Consider the following 21,820-nt stretch of genomic DNA (forward strand, 5'->3'; position numbering starts at 1 on the left):
ACGCACGCACATGCATGAAAACATGGTGGTGCACACACACGCACATGCACGCACATGCATACACACAGACACACATAGACACACACGCACACATAGACACACACCCACACACATATTGTAGACACACACACACAGACACACACACGCACATAGGCACACACACATAGACACACACACACACAGCGCATAGGGCCCTCAGGCATCTGAGGGATGAGTTGATTTACTGTCAAATTTGCCAGATTATCAATAATCTCACACAGACCCCAATCTACTCACAGATAGCTGTGTACTTACTCACACACCCAGAGAGAAAGAGGTTGTGTGTGTGTGTGTGTGTTTTTTCATGCGTGTGTGTGTGTGTGTGTCTACAGTATGTGTGTGTGTGTCTACAGTATGTGTGTGTGTGTGTGTGTGTGTGTGTGTGTGTGTGTGTCTTCAGTATGTGTGTGTGTGTCTACAGTATGTGTGTGTGTGTGTGTGTGTGTGTGTGTGTGTGTGTGTGTGTGTGTGTGTGTGTGTGTGTGTGTGTGTGTGTGTGTGTGTGCGTGCACGGGTGTGTATGCATGCTCCTGCTCTGCTCGTAATAGGCTACCCAAGAAAGAGAGAGGGGCTTCTGTTCTGCCCAGAGAATTAGAGAAAAATACTTCAATTTTCCACTTGAGCAGATTTCAATTTACACAAACATTCCCCTATGTCTGGCTGTCTTCTGGGTTATTGACAGCATTAAGACTGCTGTGATAAAATATTAGCCACTTAGTGGGACTTTGTTTTGCAGTGCTAAGGACACTTACTCACTCACAGAATGGAGTGGTTGGCTGTAGTGAACTGTCACTGTTGTCCCTGGTGGGTGTAAAACTCTCTGATGATGTATCGGATGCCCAAATAGGGTCACTGTTGTCACTGGTGGATGTAACTCTCCGGTTGATGGATCTAATGCTGAGTGAGTGAGTGTGTGTGTGTGTGTGTGTGTGTGTGTGTGTGTGTGCGGTGCGTGCGTGTGTGTTTGTGTGTGGCTGACAGGTCTAGGGCCAGAGAATTACATAAGGCTCTCAAAGCAACCAAAGGCAGCTACTCTGTCCCTCTAACCTTTAAAACAAAGAGCTGGGCCACCATAACTATGTGTGATGAGTGCCCTCCTGCGTATCTGTGTGTGTGTGTGTGTGTGTGTGTGTGTGTGTGTGTGTGTGTGTGTGTGTGTGTGTGTGTGTGTGTGTGTGTGTGTGTGTGTGTGTGTGTGCGCATGCTCCTGCGTGTGTGTTTGTGTAAGTGCTCGCTCCAGTTTGTGTGTCTACCATCATTTTGTGGAGCCATTAGCATCGTTATCAGTGAGAGCAGACCCAGATGCGTTTGTCAGCCCACTGAGAGTCAATTACCTCAGTCAGAGACAACCATTGTTTCTCTGTGCGCCCTGGCCTATTGGTATTTAATACAGATATATTAATACAGCCAACTGACTTATCCACATGAACTTTACCTGCCTCTTTATGGAGAGACTACAAAAATCTGGAACTAACAAAAGTTATCTTTGAGTGTTTTATTATGTATTTGTTTCTAATATAGATACTTAGGCCTAGATGCAATGTAATCACCCCTTTTCGGCTATGCCCCATTTAAAGGCAATGATATGGTCATGAGATCGAATTAAAAGTAAACGCTGCAGAGGGCCTCCCGAGTGGCGCAGCAGTCTAAGGCACTGCATCGCAGCTCTTGAGACGTAACTACAGACCTAGGTTCGTTCCCAGGCTGTGTCACAAACAGTCATGACCGGGAGTCCCATAGGGCGGTGCACAATTGGCCGAGTGTCTTCCGGGTTAGTGGAGGGTTTGGCCGGGGAGCTTTACTTGGCTCATCATCCTATAGCAACTCATTGTGGCGTGACTGGTGCCTGCAGGCTGACTTCAGTTATCAGTTTAACTGTGTTTCCTCTGACACGTTGGTGTGGCTGGCTTCCGGGTTACGCAGGCGCATGTTAAGGAGCGTGGTTTGGCAGGTCATGTTACAGAGGACGCATGACTCGACCTTCGCCTCTCCCAAGCGATGAGATTGGATCGCAATTGGACATCATAAAATCGGGGAGATAAAGGACGTAAAAATACCAAAAAATACAAAGAAATAATCGCTGCAGTTGTCGGCTCATTTGGAAATGACCTTTACGTGTAAATCGCGCTATAACACGGATCTTCTGCCTTTCTAATTGAATCTAGCCTTTACTACATCACCAACCTTGTGAAAAAGTGGAACCTCTTCACACTGGCTAATATGTTTGATATGGCAACAAATGCAAAGTTGTTTGTTAACTTCTGCGAAAGAGACATTACCAACAAATATCAACTTGACCATAACCTAAACAAATGACCATAAATTATATTTTCCCCACCACCAATCTCTCCCTCCAGGTGGTGTACAAGAACAACGACATCCGTCTGGAGCTCTCCCGTCTGGCGCATATCGTGGACCCCAAGATGAAGATCCAGGGGGATGTGATGTTTAAGTGTGAGAACGTGGCCACCCTGGACCCTATCTCCTTCGAGACCCCCGAGGCCTACATCAGCCTGCCCAAGTGGAACACCAAGAGAATGGGTTCCTTGTCCTTTGACTTCAGGACCTCAGAACCCAACGGCCTCATCCTGTTCACCCACGGCAAGCCTCAGGAGCGCAAGGAGGCCCAACGCAGCCAGAAGAACACCAAGGTAAGACAATGAACGATTAATAAATCAAACAACACATACATCTATTAACCTCAGCCTGTGTGTAAAGCTCTGTCTAAACCTGTCAAATCTGTCACTAGTGTGTCATGACTGTCCTGATCAGGTCAGGGTACAGGAGACCACCACCCTACAGATTATCTCCCAAACCCCCAACAGAGGAGGAGAGATCTAGGGGTCTGAAGATGTGGGGGTTTTATGACACCTCACGCCCATAATAAAACTTAGGCCACAGAGAAATTCCTTTGTCCTAACAATGGAGAACTGGCCTCAGAACATTAAACATGCAATAAAGGGACTTTGGAACAATGGTTTCCGTCAGCCACAATGGTGGTTATGACGAAAAGTGGAATATTAAAATGTATGTAACTTTTGTATTTGTTTTTAAAGGTTAAGAGATGACGTTATTATGAAAACATTGTACCTTTAAGAGTTTTCCCAGTATATGCCTGATGTTTATACATTGTACGCTGTTTGGAAAATATCCAAATCAAACAGAATGTTTTGGTAAAGATGAAATGTGAAGTTAGTGTCTAAAATCGGATTTTTAGCCAAATCTAAGCCTTGCCCCTTTACTTGGTCCGCCCAGAGAATTGCCCTAAAGGCGGTTACACCCACTTCTGACCCGAGGGTATAAGACAGGAGAGTGAAGAATTAACATTGGAGACTATTGGCCCCAAGCTGCAGCTAAGGTCTAACAAAGTCGACGAACCCCAAAACGAAACACAAGGTTGAAGACAAAGAAATATTTTTCTACACGAGCTACGGACGAGTAGCTGTGTCTAAGCGGGTGAATTCAAGCCGAACCACCCAGCCTCCACTCTCCATTGAATCGTGGTATCGACACCATTCGAGCCGAAGCTGTGAGCTCTGAGCTACAGAGCTGTCTGTCCTCAGAAGACCCCTTTCCGATCAAGGGTGAGGATCAGACCACTTAGCCAAGAAGGACACTGACATCGTGAGGACAACCAGAGAGTTGCGCCGGAGAACTGCGTCATTTAGAAGCCTAAACGACCCACGCGGAGCTTCCCACCTGAGAACTCCAACACGTAATTACATCATTATATTCTGACCCATAAGAGCGGCAGTTCGGGGCAAGGCTAATTTTAAATAAGCATGGCTGACAAATGAACCCAAATGTATATTTCTCTCGTGTACTTCCTTTATTTCTCTCTCTTTAAAATCCCCATTTTGGGTAACAAGCGCCATAGTGTGTTGGCCCGTTATACTAAGTCCTAATCAATAGCTAGACTGTGTTTTGTGTATGTGCATTTTTATCATCATTTTAGCTTGCTAGTAAATAAATAATCAACTAAGATTGGTGTGGTAAATTCAGTGGTAAAGCCCGGGTCCGTGCAGATTCCCGGATTATACGACGTTCAGATTATGAGACTGTAGAGGAAATTGATTAATTTAGCGACTGTTGTAATCGATATTCTGATATCCTTTGAGTTAATTTGGGAAATAGAAACTCAATCAAAACAATGTTCCCATGGTGCCCCAGGTTAATGAGTTAATAATTGCTTGATTCATTGCTTAATTCATTTAATCACGTAATTATAAACCGTTAATCATTCGATGAGCAACAGTCGTCACATTAACTAATACAACGTCACGACAAGTGTAAGGAGCAGGGTTGGGGACAATTCCATTTCAATTTCAGACAATTCAGAAAGTTTATGTACTTCCAATTCCAATTCTCTTCAATGCTTTTCAACTAGGACAATATGGAATTAGAGTTGGAATTCTGTTTACTTTCTGAATTGACTGGAATTGAAATGAAACCCCTTTGAGAAGAAACAAAAAGGCTGTGTTCAAGGATTTATTGGGCTTATAGATCCTGTTCTGTAAAGATATCTCATGGGCTGTTGTACCCCAATGATGAACAAACACCTTGACCACCTCCCCCAGGTGGACTTCTTTGCGGTAGAACTGCTGGATGGCAGTCTGTACCTGCTGTTGGACATGGGCTCAGGGACCATCAAGGTCAAAGCCACGCAGAACAAGGTCAATGATGGAGCCTGGTACCACGTGGACATACAGAGGGACGGACGCTCAGGTGAGTCGTCTTACCTCAACAAGATTTCTTAATTTCCCTTCGAAATTATGGATGAATGTATTGTGGATGAAGATTTATTTTTTAGATATTAATTCTGCGTGGTTACACGGTTAATTCCACGTGGGGTACAGAGTTAAAACAGAACAGAAACAATTCAAAGATTAACAATTTAGGCATAAATTCTGAGTGTTTAAGGTTAGGGCTATGTTTGGAAGAAGGCTTAAAACAAAATAATCAAAAATGATGTGATATTACCATTACCTAGTATTCTCGTAGCTTGCTAGAGCATTGTGAACTGTCGAAGCGCAGTGGTATGAGCAGCGCGTTTTGGCTCCGAGCATCACGAGTTTGCACTGGGCAATCTTTTTTAATTTTTTACATTTTATTATTATTTATGAATCTTTCGCAGCGGAAGGCATACAGTGTCGTATATCTGGGGAAGGGTACCAAACAATGTCTGCAGCATTGAAGGTCCGCAAAAACACAGTGGACTCCATCATTCTTAAATGGAAGAAGTTTGGAACCACCAAGACACTGGCCGCCCGGCCAAATTGAGTAATCGGGGGAGAAGGGCCTTGGTCAGGGAGGAGGGCAAGAACCCGATAGTCACTCTGACAGAGCTCCAGAGTTCCTCGGTGGAGATGGGAGAACCTTCCAGAAGGACAACCATCTCTGCAGGCCTCCACCAAACAGGCCTTTATGGTAGAGTGGCCAGACGGAAGCCACTCCTCAGGAAAAGGCAAGACAGGCTGTTTGGAGTTTTCCAAGAGGCACTTAAAGGACTCTGACCATGAGAAACAACATTCTCTGGCCTGATGTTACCAAAATGTTACTCTTTGGCCTGAATGCCAAGTGTCACGTTTGGAGGAAACCTGGCACCATCCCTACAGTGAAGCATGGTGGTGGCAGCATCATGCTGTGAGGATGTTTTTCAGTGGCAAGGACTGGGAGACTAGTAAGGATGGAGGGAAAGATGAACGGAGCAAAGTACAGAGAGCTCCTTGATGAACACCTGCTCCAGAGCGCTCAGGACCTCCGATTGGGGCGAAAGTTCACCTTCCAACAGGACAACGACCCTGAGTACACAGCCAAGACAACACAGGAGTGGCTTCGGGATGAGTATATGAATGTCCTTGAGTGGCCCAGCCAGAGCCCAGACTTGAACCCGATCGAACATCTCTGGAGAGACCTGAAAATAGCTGTGCAGCGATGCTCCCCATCCAACCGGAGAGAGTTTGAGAGGATCTGCAGAGAATGGGAGAAACTCCCCCAAAACAGGTGTGCCAAGCTTGTAACTATTTTTGCTTTGTCATTATGGGGTATTGTGTGTAGATTGATGAAGAAAAATGGTTGCTGCCCCCTCCTTGCCTAACTCTGAATTTATAAGATTAGGGTTAAGTTTAGGCATTATCTCCAAATTATTAATGTTAGGCATTAACTCTGAATATTTTAGTAAGGATTGGTCCGAATGATTGAGGTAAGGGTTAAGGTTTGGGATAGGCTTAAAACAAAAAATATTAAAAACAACTTTCTATTGTGGGATTAGAACATACAACCTTTGGAGTCAGAGGTAGATGCTTACGCCCATCCACAACGCAGGTTGCTGGAACGAATCCCCGAGCTGACAAGGTAAAAATCTGTCGTTCTGCCCCTGAGCAAGGCAGTTAACCCACTGTTCCCCGGGTGCCGAAGAAGTGGATGTCCATTAAGTCAGCCCCCCTCACCTCTCTGATTCAGAGGAGTTGGGTTAAATGCAGAAGACACATTTCAGTTGAGACATTCAGTTGCACAACTGACTAGGTATCCCCCTTTCCCCTTTCCCTAGCAAATCCGAAATCTACTTGAAGGTAACAGCACTCACTGTGGCCCCTAGTGGTTTCCATATCATCTCCTGATGTCCTCGGACATAGATGAACGTTGAAAACTGATTTGTATCACGCTTGACCTCCCTAGTATACTTGCTTCTGTGTTCTTCTATGTATACCCCTGCCCATGTTTGTGTGGCGGGAGTTGTAGATCAATAGCAGTAATGTGTGCTGCATTGACAGTCACCTATGCAGCCCTAGCATTGTCTAACAGGCTCTCTGTCTGCATCTCTAATGTCCTCTGAGACACCCATAGGACCACCACTGGGCACAGAGTGATACACTGCACTACACTGCAATCGATCCAACAGCACACACACATAAACTCAAGATCAAGAGTAAGAGATAGATGGGCTTGAAGATGGAGAGAAAGGGGGAAGAAAAGGGGGAGACACAGGGAAGAGAGAGAGTGAGAATAGGGAGTGATTGAGAGATGGGGAGAGGGGAGTGTGAGAGAGGAGCAGCAGCAACAGGGTATTAGGTAAGGAGGAGGAGCAGCAGCAACAGGGTATTAGGTAAGGAGGAGGAGCAGGAACAACAGGGTATTAGGTAAGGAGGAGGAGCAGGAACAACAGGGTATTAGGTAAGGAGGAGGAGCAGGAACAACAGGGTATTAGGTAAGGAGGAGGAGCAGGAACAACAGGGTATTAGGTAAGGAGGAGGAGCAGGAACAACAGGGTATTAGGTAAGGAGGAGGAGCAGGAACAACAGGGTATTAGGTAAGGAGGAGCAGGAACAACAGGGTATTAGGTAAGGAGGAGGGCAGCAACAACAGGGTATTAGGTATGGAGGAGGGCAGCAACAACAGGGTATTAGGTAAGGAGGAGCAGGAACAACAGGGTATTAGGTAAGGAGGAGCAGCAGCAACAGGGTATTAGGTAAGGAGGAGGAGCAGGAACAACAGGGTATTAGGTAAGGAGGAGGAGCAGGAACAACAGGGTATTAGGTAAGGAGGAGGGCAGCAACAACAGGGTATTAGGTAAGGAGGAGGGCAGCAACAACAGGGTATTAGGTAAGGAGGAGGGCAGCAACAACAGGGTATTAGGTAAGGAGGAGCAGCAACAACAGGGTATTAGGTAAGGAGGAGGGCAGCAACAACAGGGTATTAGGTAAGGAGGGCAGCAACAACAGGGTATTAGGAGGGCAGCAACAACAGGGTATTAGACAAGGAGGGCAGCAACAACAGGGTATTAGGTAAGAGGTAAGAAGGGGCAGCAACAGGGTATTAGATAAGTGGTAAGGAGGGGTGGCAACAACAGGGTATTAGTTATGGAGGAGTGCAACAACAGGGTATTAGGTAAGAGGTAAGGAAGGGGGCAGCAAAAGGATTTTAGATAATTGGTAAGGAATGGTGGCAACAACAGGGTATTAGGTAAACTGTAAGGAGGGGGGCAGCAACAACAGGGTTTTAGGTAAGGAGGTGGGCAGCAACAGGGTATTATGTTAGAGGTAAGGAGTGGCAGGAACAACAGGGTATTAGGTAAGGAGGTGGGCAGCAACAGGTTATTACAGTACAACCCTCTATAACGATACAGGGCCAGACCCAGATGCAGTCACGGGAGGCAGATGGTTCGAGACTGATATTAATTATAAACAATGGGCAGGCAAGAGACATGTCATGGACAGGCAAAAGATCATAAACCAGGACAGAGACAAGAGGTACAGAGTGGCAGGCAGGCTCAAGGTCAGGGCAGGCTGAATGGTCAGGCAGCAACAACAGGGTATTAGGTAAGGAGGTGTCAGTGTCAGGGCAGGCATAGGAGTGGGCTCAGGAGTGGGCTCAGTGTCAGGGCAGTCATAGGTCAGAACCGGGAGGCCTAGAAAAACTGTGATTTGGAAAAAACAGGAGCACGGAAAAACACGCTGGTTGACATGACAAAACAAGAACTGGCAACAGACAAACAGAGAAGACATGTACAGTATAAATACACAGGGGATAATGGGGAAGGTGGGCGACACCTAGAGGGGGGTGGAGAAGAGCACAAAGATAGGTGAAACAGATCAGGGTGTGACAGTACTCCCCCTCTAGGGGCGCCACCTGGCGTCCTACCTGGGTGCATACCTGGTTGACCGAGGTACCGGCGGTGAAAGTCGGCGATGAGGTTCCGGGTCCAGGATGTCTTTAGCGAGGACCCAACACCTCTCCTCCGGGCCATAACCCTCCCAGTCAACCAAGTACTGGAAAACCCTGCCCTGTGCGTCTCACCGTGTACACCGGATGGCCATCAATGACACGTGGAGGAGTGGTGGCGCTGGAAACAGAAGACAAAGGACTGTGAGACAAGGGCTTAATCCTAGACACATGAAAAGTAGGGTGCAAGACAAACAGCAGTGGGACTAAGGACTCTAGAGATGGGGAAAGGACCTATGAAATGGGGGAAAGTTTGCGGGATTCCACCCGGAGGGGCAGGTCCCGTGTAGACAGCCATACCCTCTTCCCAATACGATAGCGGGGAGCCGGAGTCCGGCGGTGGTCAACTTATCTATGATGCCTGGAGTTGGTCTTGCGAAGTGCTGACCAAGCTCTTTTACAGGTACGCCGACAACGGCAGACGACCATATGGTCTGAGGATATGTTGACTTCCTGTTCTTGCTCTGGGCAGAGTGGGGGCTGACACCCCATGGAGCACTCGAAAGGGGAGAGTCCAGTGGCTGAGCAGGGAAGAGTGTTACGGGCATACTCCACCCAGACCAGTTGTTGGCTCCAAGTAGTGGGGTTGATTGAGACGAGACACTGTAGTGTTGTTTGCAGATCTTGATTTGCACGCTCCGACTGGCTGTTAGACCGGGGATGAAATCTGGAGGACAGGCTGACCGACGACCCAATAAGGGTGCAGAACGCCTTCCATAACCGCGGCGAGAACTGAGGACCCCGGTCGGAGACGATGTCCACCGGCAGTCCATGGATCCAGAAGACGTGCTGCACCATGAGATGTGCAATCTCTTTGGCAGAGGGTAGCTTGGGGAGAGGAATAAAATGGGCAGATTTTGAAAACCGATCCACAACCGTCAGGATGACGGTGTTGCTATCAGATGGAGGAAGCCCAGTGACATAATCCAGGGAAATATGGAACCGAGGCAATGAGGGACAGGCAGTGGCTGGAGGAGGTCAGATGGAGTTTGCTGCGGAGTCTTATTCTGAGCACATATCGTGCATGCGGAAGCAAAGGCAGAGGCATCAGGAACCATATTGGGCCACCAGAAACGTTGTCGACGGACGGTCAGAGTTCAACGGGAGCCAGGATAACAGGTCAGCCTGGAGGAATGAGCCCATTCCAGGACCTGAGATCAGGGACGAACATACGGTTAGCCGGGCCCACTCTAGGGTCCTGCTGGGACCGTTGTGCCTTGTGAACCAGGGTCACAATAATCCAGTAAACTGAAGCCGCAAGGCATGAGGTAGGGAGGATGGACTCAGAGTCAGAGGGTGTGGCATTGGAACTGTACAGGTGAGAGAGAGCATCTGGCTTCATATTCTTAGGCCCTGGGTGGTAGGAGATGGTGAAGTTTAACCTGGTGAATAACAGGGCCCAACATGCCTGCCTTGAGTTAAGGCGCTTGGCTGTGTGGAGATATTCCAAATTCTTATGGTCGGTCCAAACCAAAAATGGATGATCCACTTCTTCCACCCAGTGCCTCCACTCCTCCAACACCATCTTGACTGTCAGAAGTTCCCGGTTACCTACGTCGTAGTTTCTCTCCACGGAGTTGAGACAATGGGCTTGGAAGCTTTTGGTCCTTGACAGATCGCTGGGACAGGATGGCCCCCACTCCAACGTCAGAAGCATCGACTTCAACCACAAACTGACGGGACAGGTCTGGATGGACGAGGATGGGGGCAGTACCTTGGGAATGGTACCTTGGGAAAAGTGAGTGCAGAGAGATGAGCCGGCAGAGTGCTGTATCCCTGGATGAAGTGGCGGTGAAAATTAGCAAACCCCAGGAAACATTTCAATTGCACTCTGGACGTTGGGGCCAATCCACCACCGCTCTCACTTATTCAGAATGCATCTGGACATTTTGTATGTCAAAAAGGAGATAGTAGAACGGTAAACTCGCACTTATCAGCTTTCACAAACTGGTTCTCCAGGAGGCGCTGAAGGACTTGTTGGACATGGAGAATGTGTTCTTGGGCAGACCGGGAGAAGACCAGGATGTCGTCGAGGTAGTCAAACACAAAACGATTCAACATGTCACGGAGCACATCATTGACCAGTGCCTGGAAAACAGTGGGAGTGTTGGTGAGCCCAAACGGCATGACCAGATACTCATGGTATCCACTGGCAGTGTTGAAAGCCGTCTTCCACTCGTCCCCCTCGCGTATCCGAACAAGATGGTAGGCATTCCGAAGGTGCAACTTCGAAAAGATGGTAGCCCCCTGGAGAGGTTCGAAAGCCGAGAAGAGGAGTGGTAGGGGGTAACGATTCTTCATCGTGATGTCATTGAGGCCCCGGTAGTCAATGCATGGACGCAGGGACTTGGCCTTCTATTTAACAAAGAAAAACCCTGCGCCGGCAGGGGATGTAGAAGTACGAATGCTCCCAGCAGCCAGAGAGTCCTCAATGTACTCCTCCATGGCCTTGGTCTCGGGACCGGATAGGGAATATAGCCAACCTCAAGGCGGTGTTTTACCGGGACGAGGTCGATGGTACAATCATAGGGACGATGCAGAGGAAGAGAGGTGGCACGAGCCTTGTTGAAAACCACCAGAAGATCTTGGTACTCTGCGGGAACAGTAGAAAAACCCGAGGCTTTACTTAAACCCAGAGGAGGACGATTTGGTGGCGGCTGCACCGCTTTAAGGTCAGTGGGAGTGACAGAACGGGCTCCAACCCAAGATTGGACCTGTGGTCCAGTCAATAATGGGATTGTGCTTTTGGAGCCAAGAAAATCCCAGCACCACAGGGAAGTGAGGGGATTCAATGAGGAGAAGCTGTATTGACTCGTTTTGATTGCCAGATACCCGCAGATTAATGGGAAATGTTGCTGTGCGTGACTCTTTCAATGGAGCAGCCATCCAGTGCTGTAGTGTCCATGGGAATGGAGAGGAGTTGAGCGGGGATACCTAGTTCCCGATACCAGGGTAGCGTCCATAAAACTCTTATCTGCCTCAGAGTCAATGAGCACCCAGAGAAACTTAGACTGGTCTCCCCACAGCAGGATCACAAAAAAGGGAGTACGGGTAATGGGAATTAGAGAATTTCCAGTCTGACTCATCAGTGTACTCGTACCTACTAATGAATCTGGTCTCTGGAGGTCAGCCTATGTGAATGTTCCCTAGGCAATAATTTTGCTCTGCGCAGTTGCATAGGTTCCAGTGTATCCGACTCATCCGTTGCCGATGATTCTCAAGGGAACTCGGGTGGCTTTGGATCTTCTCGGAAATGCAGCCTTCGGGGACTTCCGAATTCCTTCGGAGGTGAGCAAGCACAGGCGGATGAACGAGTGTGACCGAGACCCGACCTCTTCTCACTCCTGCGTACCTGTAGACGCCCATCAATCCTAATGGTAATGGCGATGAGGGAATCAAGGTCCCACGGTAACTTCCGAGCTGCTAGCTCGTCTTTTATCTCCTCTGATAGTCCGTGAAAGAATATATCGAACAGGGCCTCTGGATTCCAGGCACTCTCGGCATCCAATGTGCGAAAATCTACCTCGTAGTCTGCCACATTACGGGAATTCTGATGTAATTCAAGTAGTTTTTGGACCGCCTCTCTCCCAGATACCGGAGATTCGAACACCTTCCTAACCTCTGCCATAAAATCTTCTAGATGACGACAAATGACGGATTGTTGCTCCCAAGCTGCCTTAGCCCAGGAGAGCGCCCTTCCTGACATTAGCGTAATAATATACGCTATCTTCGACCGATCCGAAGGGAAAGAAGATGGTTGCAGCTCAAAAATGAGGGAGCACTGAGAAAGAAATCCCCGGCAGGTTCCAGGATCCCCAGCATATTGCTCCGGAGGAGGTAAGCGTGGTTCTCGGTGAGCCGGGGTAGCCTGTACAAACCCACCACTGGTAGGGGAGTTACTGAGCGACTGTGATACCCTCTCTATATTACAGTACAACCCTCTCTATATTAGAGTACAACCCTCTCTATATTACAGTACAACCCTCTCTATATTACAGTACAACCCTCTCTATATTACTTTCCCCTCTCCAGGCACCATCTCAGTCAACAGCCGGCGCACTCCGTTCATGGCGAGCGGAGAGAGTGAGATCCTGGACCTGGATGGGGACATGTACCTAGGTGGTCTACCCTCAGACCGCGCCAACCTCATCCTGCCCACTGAGCTGTGGACCGCCATGCTCAACTACGGCTACGTTGGCTGCGTGCGCGACCTCTTCATCGACGGACGCAGCAAGGACATCCGACAGATCGCTGAGGCCCAGAACGGGGCCGGCATCAAGCCGTCGTGCAACAAAGTGGTGGGGAAACAGTGTGAGAGCTACCCGTGTAAGAACAGGGGCGTCTGCAAGGAGGGATGGAACCGGTTTATCTGCGATTGTACCGGCACGGGGTACTGGTCACGTACCTGTGAGAGAGGTAAGTGGAAGCCTTTGTTTTGCATGCGTGCTTGTGTGTGTGTGTTTTATGACTGTGTATTTGTGTTTGTGTGTGCATTAACACAAACTGATGTGGGGATTATCATGTATGCTGGTGTGAGGATTCATTTGTGGGCTGGTGTGGGGATGAACACGTAGGCTGGTTTGGGGATTAACACGTAGGCTGGTGTGGAGATTAACATGTAGACTGGTGTGGAGATTAACACGTAGCCTGGTTTGGAGATTAACACGTAGGCTGGTGTTGGGATTAACACGTAGCCCGATTCGGGGATTAACACGTAGGCTGGTGTTGGGATTAACATATAGGCAGGTGTGGAGATTAACACGTAGGCTGGTGTGGAGATTAACACATAGGCCGTGTGTTGGGATTAACATGTAGCCGGTGTTGGGATTAACACGTAGACTGGTGTTGGGATTAACACGTAGGCCAGTGTGGGGATTGTATGTATTGATGTGTTGATTCAGAGGTTAGATAACTGGTCCTTGTTGACTGCATTAATTGAAGTGTGTTGCATTGTTTCTTCTTATGAAACGGTTCATTAAAACATTAGTGGACCTTTGGCCATGCTGTTTGTGTCAGAGGGAGGTTATTTATTTTGATTCATTTAACCTTGATTTAACTAGGCCAGTTAGTTAAGAACAAATTCTTATTTACAATGACGGTTTACCAAACCCGGACAACACTGGGCCAATTGTGTGCCGCCCGATGGGACTCCCAATCAGGAAAAGATGGTAGCCCCCTGGAGAGGTTCGAAAGCCGAGGTGAGGAGTGTCAGGGGGCAACGATTGTTAATCATGGTATCATTGATGCCCCGGTAGTCGATGCATGGACGCTGAGTCTTGTCCTTCTTTTTCACAAAGAAAAACCCTGCGCCGGCAGGGGATATAGAAGTACGAATGCTCCCAGCAACCAGAGAGTTCTCAACGTACTCCTCCATGGCCTTGGTCTCGGGGCCGGATAGGGAATATAGCCGACCTCGAGGCGTTGTGGTGCCCAGGAGGTCATTGGCACAATCGCAGGGACGATGCGGAGGAAGAGAGGTAGCACGAGCCTTGTTGAAAACCTCCAGAAGATCTTGGTACTCTGCGGGAACAGTAGAGAAATCTGAGGCTTTACTTAACCTGTTTGGTATAGGGGGCAGTATTGAGAATTTTGGAAAAAATATGTTCCCATTTTTAACTGCCTCCTACACCAACTCAGAAGCTAGAATATGCATATTATTGTTCAGGTTTGGATAGAAAACACTCTGAATTTTCTAAAACTGTTTGAATGGTGTCTGTGAGTATAACAGAACTCCTATGGCAGGCAAAAACCTGACAAGGCTTCAAGCAGGAAGTACCCTGTCTGACAAGGAGTCGTGCGTCTTACCTCTTTTTATTGAAAAGTAAGGATCTTAGCTGTAACGTGACAATTCCCAGGGCTCCAATAGGCTCTCAGAGCCCGCGAAATAACTGAAGGTTTACGAGGGAACCTCAGGTTGAAATATATTATCGCCTTTTGTAAGTGGATGCTCGGAGGACCTTTCAATGATGCGCGTGCATGAGTCGCTTCTGAGGAGAAATTTTATTCGGCTGTTTAGGCTCAATGCATACTCCCGGTCGGAATATTAACACTTCTCTACGACATAAATGGCATAAAAATTGGTTTTAAACAGCGGTTGACATGCTTCGAAGTACGGTAATGGAATATTTAGACATTTTTGACACGCCAATGCGCCATGCGCGACACCGCGAAGAAGCATTCTAGAACTCACGAACAAAACGTCGCTGTTGGAACATAACGATGGATTATTTGGGACCAAACCAACATTTGTTATTGAAGTAGAAGTCCTGGCAGTGTATTCTGATGAAGAACAAGCAAGGTAAGAACATTTTTCTTATAGGAAATGTGATTTTGGTGGAGGCTGAACTGGGTGGGTATCTAAATAGCTAGCCCTGTAATGCCGGGCTATGTACTTAGATTATTGCAAAATGTGCTTCATCCGAAAAGCTATTTTAAAATCGGACATATCGAGTGCATAGAGGGGTAATGTATCTATAATTCTTAAAATAATTGTTATGCTTTTTGTGAACGTTTATCGTGAGTAATTTAGTAAAATCACCGGAAGTGTTCGGTGGGAATGCTAGTTCTGAACGTCACATGCTAATGTAAAAAGCTGGTTTTTGATATAAATATGAACTTGATTGAACAGACATGCATGTATTGTATAACACAATGTCCTAGGTGTGTCATCTGATGAAGATCATCAAAGGTTAGTGCTGCATTTAGATATGGTTTGGGTTTATGTGACATGATATGCTAGCTTGAAAAATGGCTGTGTGATTATTTCTGGCTGGGTACTCTGCTGACATAATCTAATGTTTTGCTTTTGTTGTAAAGCCTTTTTGAAATCGGACAGTGGGGTTAGATTAACGAGATTCTTGTCTTTAAATAGCTGTGAAATAGTCATATGTTTGAGAAATTGAAGTTATAGCATTTCTAACGATTCAAAAATCGCGCCACTGGATTGAAGTGGCTGTTACGTAGGTGGGACGAAATCGTCCCACATGTACCAGAGAGGTTAAACACAGAGGATGATGCCTCTTGCACTGAGCTGCAGCGCCACTCAGGAGCCTAAAAGTGGAATGGAAACACTTTAGGAACTAAATCTAGTTTGTGTTCTAAATCCCAGTGTTTCCCCTTTAAGGCTCTAGAGGAAGTTGTGGTGAAGACTGTATTGTTGATGCTGTTGAAATATTAATGTGGTTTCTGCCTTTTTTCTGGGAACCTTACTCTGCCCAAGGTAACCTAGCATTACAGTTTAATGACCAGAATATCTCTCTCTGTCACTCTCACCTATATCAACTGCTATAGTTATTTGCTGTGTCAACCCAGCGTTAAAGTTTAATGACCAGAATATCTCTCTCTCTCTGTCACTCTCACCTATATCAACTGCTATAGTTATTTGCTCTGTCAAGTCTGCGTTAAAGTTTAATGACCAGAATAGAAATTGCATGGCTTTTCTCTCTGTCTCTGTCTCTGTCTCTGTCTCTCTGTCTCTCTCTCTGTCTCTCTCTCTGTCTCTCTCTCTCTCTCTCTTGCTCTCTCTCTCTCTCTGTCTCTCTCTCTCTCTCTCTCTCTCACCTATATAAACTTCTGTAGTTATTTGCTGTGTCAAGTCTGTATGACCTTTCACAGTCTCTCTCCCTATCATATGAATGGAAACACATACGTATCGATCCTGCGTCACTCCATTGCTCCCTCCTGTTCTCTCTCTTCATTACCGACACATTCTGTAAATCAGGCCGTTATAACCCTTTGTTGCTATTGTTAGGGTCAACCCGCCAGAGACATGCACTTGTGAGGGAAAACACTTATTGCAAACACCAGCGGAAGGGTTGGAATTACAACTGCGTGGCCATAACAATATCTATTATGGAATGTATTCATCTACTATCTGTGGAACTGCCTCTTCACAAGGTCATCTGGACATGACACCTCTAAAAACACAGGACCACTGGGACCCTTTAAATATGAGCTCGTATTGCACTACCAATACAACAGATCAGTGAAGTGATTTTAACATCAACCCTTATTGCATAATGATGCCCAACAATGAGAAATTAGAGATGTCGGGTGAATATGAACCCCTAATGATTACTCAGAGAGAGATAGTGATGCGTGTTAATAATCAGAGAGAGATAGTGATGCATGGAAAAGTCTCTTATTTCAACAGTCTTTAAATTCTATGAGATTTTCTTATGGATTGATCATGTCTGAAAACAAAATGAACGCATTTGCCAAATTATTCCATCCGCTTTTACCATATTAAATAAAAGCTTGGAGGTAACATCTCTATCCAGCTCCATTCCTCTATTCATCCCCAGTTTCAGTTCAACCTCATTTTGACTTTGGAGGGAAATTTTGTGAAAGAGAGAGAGAAAGCGAAAGAGGGGGAAAGGGAGCAGGAGAGTGAGAGAGGAGGGAAGAGAGAGGAAGAGAGATAGAGGGGAGGGAGAGAGAGAGAGAGAGAGAGGAAGTGAAAGGGAAAGGGAGCAGGAGAGTGAGAGAGGAGGGAAGAGAGAGGAAGAGAGATAGAGGGGAGGGAGAGAGAGAGAGAGAGAGAGAGAGAGAGGAAGTGAGAGAAAGAGATGAAGAAAGAGAGGGAGGTCAATTTGATATGAAAGCTGTTCACCTCTAATCACTGTGTAAGGGATATTGGTCTAATGAAATTCTAACATAAAGGCCTGAGCCATGCAGAGAGGTCTGTATGCATCTCTTTATTAACACAATATCATCTTTAGTCATATTTCAGAGCAGAAACAATATTTCTGCCTACTTCTTCTACTAATACAGGTCTTAATTAAAAAGGTTAATAATGCAATATAACTATTTAAAAATATGCCTCAGGGAGTTTTCTTTAGCTTTGAGCTTCTATTTTTTGTGTGCACACACACCACACACACACACCACACACCACACACACAACACACATACCCCATCCACTGTCCCTCCACTCCACAGGGCTTCTTTTTGTCAGATGGTTATCAGATTGGACAGGGGTTATGAAACCTCAAGGTCCGGCTGAAGTAATGACCCCCGCCACAGCTTCCTGTTTCCTGTGGTGGCAGGGTATGCATGGGGTGACAAAGCTGCCCAGCAGGCTGCCGCTTTCTCCGTTTACACAACAAATGTTTATTGTTCTGCACTCCATTACCTGTGTCTTGTTTTATTTAAACCTCTCTACCATTACAGTCTGCCTGTCTTACTCAGCTCTATGGAGGACTGTTCCCTGTATAAAAGGCCTTCCTGGTCTCTCAGTAATATCCCTGTATAAAAGGCCTTCTTGGTCTCTCAGTAATATCCCTGTATAGAAGGCCTTCCTGGTCTCTTAATAATATCCCTGTATAGAAGGCCTTCCTGGTCTCTCAGTAATATCCCTGTATAGAAGGCCTTCCTGGTCTCTCAGTAATATCCCTGTATAGAAGGCCTTCCTGGTCTCTCAGTAATATCCCTGTATAGAAGGTCTTCCAGGTCTCTCAGTAATATCCCTGTATAGAAGGCCTTCCTGGTCTCTTAATAATATCCCTGTATAGAAGGCCTTCCTGGTCTCTCAGTAATATCCCTGTATAGAAGGTCTTCCTGGTCTCTTAATAATATCCCTGTATAGAAGGCCTTCCAGGTCTCTTAATAATATCCCTGTATAGAAGGTCTTCCTGGTCTCTTAATAATATCCCTGTATAGAAGGTCTTCCTGGTCTCTCAGTAATATCCCTGTATAGAAGGTCTTCCTGGTCTCTTAATAATATCCCTGTATAGAAGGTCTTCCTGGTCTCTCAGTAATATCCCTGTATAAAAGGCCTTCCTGGTCTCTTAATAATATCCCTGTATAGAAGGCCTTCCTGGTCTCTTAATAATATCCCTGTATAGAAGGTCTTCAAGGTCTCTTAATAATATCCCTGTATAGAAGGCCTTCCTGGTCTCTTAATAATATCCCTGTATAGAAGGTCTTCCTGGTCTCTTAATAATATCCCTGTATAGAAGGTCTTCCTGGTCTCTTAATAATATCCCTGTATAGAAGGTCTTCCTGGTCTCTCAGTAATATCCCTGTATAAAAGGCCTTCCTGGTCTCTTAATAATATCCCTGTATAGAAGGCCTTCCTGGTCTCTTAATAATATCCCTGTATAGAAGGTCTTCCTGGTCTCTCAGTAATATCCCTGTATAGAAGGCCTTCCTGGTCTCTCAGTAATATCCCTGTATAGAAGGTCTTCCAGGTCTCTCAGTAATATCCCTGTATAGAAGGTCTTCCTGGTCTCTTAATAATATCCCTGTATAGAAGGCCTTCCTGGTCTCTTAATAATATCCCTGTATAGAAGGCCTTCCTGGTCTCTTAATAATATCCCTGTATAGAAGGTCTTCCTGGTCTCTTAATAATATCCCTGTATAGAAGGCCTTCCTGGTCTCTTAATAATATCCCTGTATAGAAGGTCTTCCTGGTCTCTTAGTAATATCCCTGTATAGAAGGCCTTCCTGGTCTCTTAATAATATCCCTGTATAGAAGGTCTTCCAGGTCTCTTAGTAATATCCCTGTATAGAAGGCCTTCCTGGTCTCTTAATAATATCCCTGTATAGAAGGTCTTCCTGGTCTCTTAATAATATCCCTGTATAGAAGGCCTTCCTGGTCTCTTAATAATATCCCTGTATAGAAGGTCTTCCTGGTCTCTTAATAATATCCCTGTATAGAAGGCCTTCCAGGTCTCTTAATAATATCCCTGTATAGAAGGTCTTCCTGGTCTCTTAGTAATATCCCTGTATAGAAGGCCTTCCTGGTCTCTGTGGTTTTGTCTGTAGTCTGAGTATTGGATTTTTGACTAAACTTGTCAACTGTAGTTACCCTTACCCACAATCTCAGGGTTTAGATATGAGTATGAGACAATCTCAGGGTTTAGATATGAGTATGAGAGAATTTCAGGGTTTAGACATGAGCTTGTGAGACATTCAAGGTGTAGTCTAGGTTACTTTGCTTGAATGTTAAACCCAGCAGCAAAAGATTCTCAAAATGTTAAGTCTCTGGGTAGTTGACAGAGGATTGTATCTCTCTGACGGATCCTGCAGTCTGGACAGTCAGGAGGAAACGTCTTTTTGGAGATTAGATATTGATTCAGGAGAGTTCTTAAAAAGGCCTTTGAGTTGTGGCTCCACTGGTAAAAGAGAGAATCATATCCACTGCAGAGATATTGAGTGACAAAGAGAATATACTTTTTTTACGGAGGGAAAGTATTGGAATATATTGATCTGGGTTGAGTTGAGGTAAAGTTCTAATATAATATAAGCCATTTAGCAGATGTTTTTATCCAAAGCGTCACGGGTATCAAACCCACTATCCTAGCGTTGCAAGAGCATGCTCTACAAACTGTGCTACAGAGGACCACGTTACGACTGCAAAAAGAGACCCATCCAACTGTTGTCTGTCTATCGCTTTCTTTCGCTCTCCCTCTCTATCTTGATCTCCATCTCTCTCTCTTACTCTGCATCTCTCCCTCTTGTTCTCCATCTCCCATCTCTCCCTCTTGCTCTCCATCTCTCCATCTCTCCCTCTTGCTCTCCATCTCTCTCTCTCTTGCTCTCCATCTCTCCCTCTTGATCTCCATCTCTCCATCTCTCCCTCCTGCTCTCCATCTCTCCCTCCTGCTCTCCATCTCTCCCTCTTACTCTCCATCTATCCCTCTTGCTCTCCATCTCTCCCTCCTGCTCTCCTGCTCTCCATCTCTCCCTCTTGATCTCCATCTCTCCATCTCTCCCTCTTACTCTCTGTCTCTCCCTCCTGCTCTCCATCTCTCCCTCCTGCTCTCCATCTCTCCCTCCTGCTCTCCATCTCTCCATCTCTCCCTCCTGCTCTCCATCTCTCCATCTTACTCTCCATCTCTCCCTCTTGCTCTCCATCTCTCCCTCCTGCTCTCCATCTCTCCCTCCTGCTCTCCATCTCTCCCTCCTGCTCTCCATCTCTTCATCTCTCCCTCTCTCCCTCCTGCTCTCCGTCTCTCCTTCTTACTCTCCATCTCTCCCTCTTGCTCTCCATCTCTCCCTCCTGCTCTCCATCTCTCCCTCCTGCTCTCCATCTCTCCATCTCTCCCTCTTTTTCTCCATCTCTCCCTCTTGTTCTCCATCTCTCCCTCCTGCTCTCCATCTCTCCCTCCTGCTCTCCATGTCTCCCTCCTGCTCTCCATCTCTCCATGTCTCCCTCTTGCTCTCCATCTCTCTCTCTCCTGCTCTCCATCTCTCCCTCTTGCTCTCCATCTCTCCATCTCTCCCTCCTGCTCTCCATCTCTCCCTCCTGCTCTCCATCTCTCCCTCCTGCTCTCCATCTCTCCCTCTTACTCTCCATCTCTCTCCCTCCTGCTCTCCATCTCTCCCTCTTGCTCTCCATCTCTCCCTCCTGCTCTCCATCTCTCCATCTCTCCGTCCTGCTCTCCATCTCTCCCTCCTGCTCTCCATCTCTCCCTCCTGCTCTCCATCTCCCCCTCCTGCTCTCCATCTCTCCCTCCTGCTCTCCATCTCTTCATCTCTCCCTCCTGCTCTCCATCTCTCCCTCTTACTCTCCATCTCTCCCTCCTGCTCTCCATCTCTCCATCCTGCTCTCCATCTCTCCCTCTTGTACAGACCAGATGGTCCATCTGTGTGCTCTCTCTCCAGATGGTCCATATGTGGGCGCTGTGGGCTAGGGTAAGGGTTAAGTTTAGGGTTAGAATAAGGGTTAGGATGAGGGTAAGGGTTAAGTTTAGGGTTATAATAAGTTAGGGCTAGGGTAAGGGTTAAGTTTAGGGTTAGAATAAGGGTTAGGGATAGGGTAAGGGTTAAGTTTAGGGTTAGAATAAGAGTTAGGGCTAGGGTAAGGGTTAAGTTTAGGGTTAGAATAAGGGTTAGGACTAGGGTTTCTTTCTCTCATTTTTTTCTGTCTATGTCTTTTACCCTTCCTTACATTGCGAAAGCAAGTGAAATAGATAATAAACACAATTTAAATAAACAATACAAAAATGTACAATGAACATTATGCTCACAAAAGTTCAAATAGTTAAAGTACAAAAGGGAAAATGGTGTTTGTTCTTCACTGGTTTCCCCTTTTTTGTGGCAATAGGTCACAAAT

The 21,820-nt window shown here is 46.4% G+C and overlaps 1 protein-coding gene across 1 annotated transcript in view; it reads left to right on the forward strand.

The window, feature by feature from the left end:
* The window catches only part of LOC115161950 (neurexin-3a-like), a 739,824-nt gene that overhangs the window by 198,689 nt on the left and 519,315 nt on the right, over positions 1-21,820 (forward strand). Inside the window, exons 8-10 of the mRNA XM_029712804.1 lie at positions 2,397-2,690; positions 4,617-4,764; positions 12,793-13,176. Of these exons, the coding sequence (XP_029568664.1) occupies positions 2,397-2,690; positions 4,617-4,764; positions 12,793-13,176 (826 nt within the window). The remainder of the gene's footprint in view (positions 1-2,396; positions 2,691-4,616; positions 4,765-12,792; positions 13,177-21,820) is intronic.

Source organism: Salmo trutta, chromosome 25 (assembly GCF_901001165.1).
Source record: "Salmo trutta chromosome 25, fSalTru1.1, whole genome shotgun sequence".
NCBI lineage: Eukaryota > Metazoa > Chordata > Actinopteri > Salmoniformes > Salmonidae > Salmo > Salmo trutta.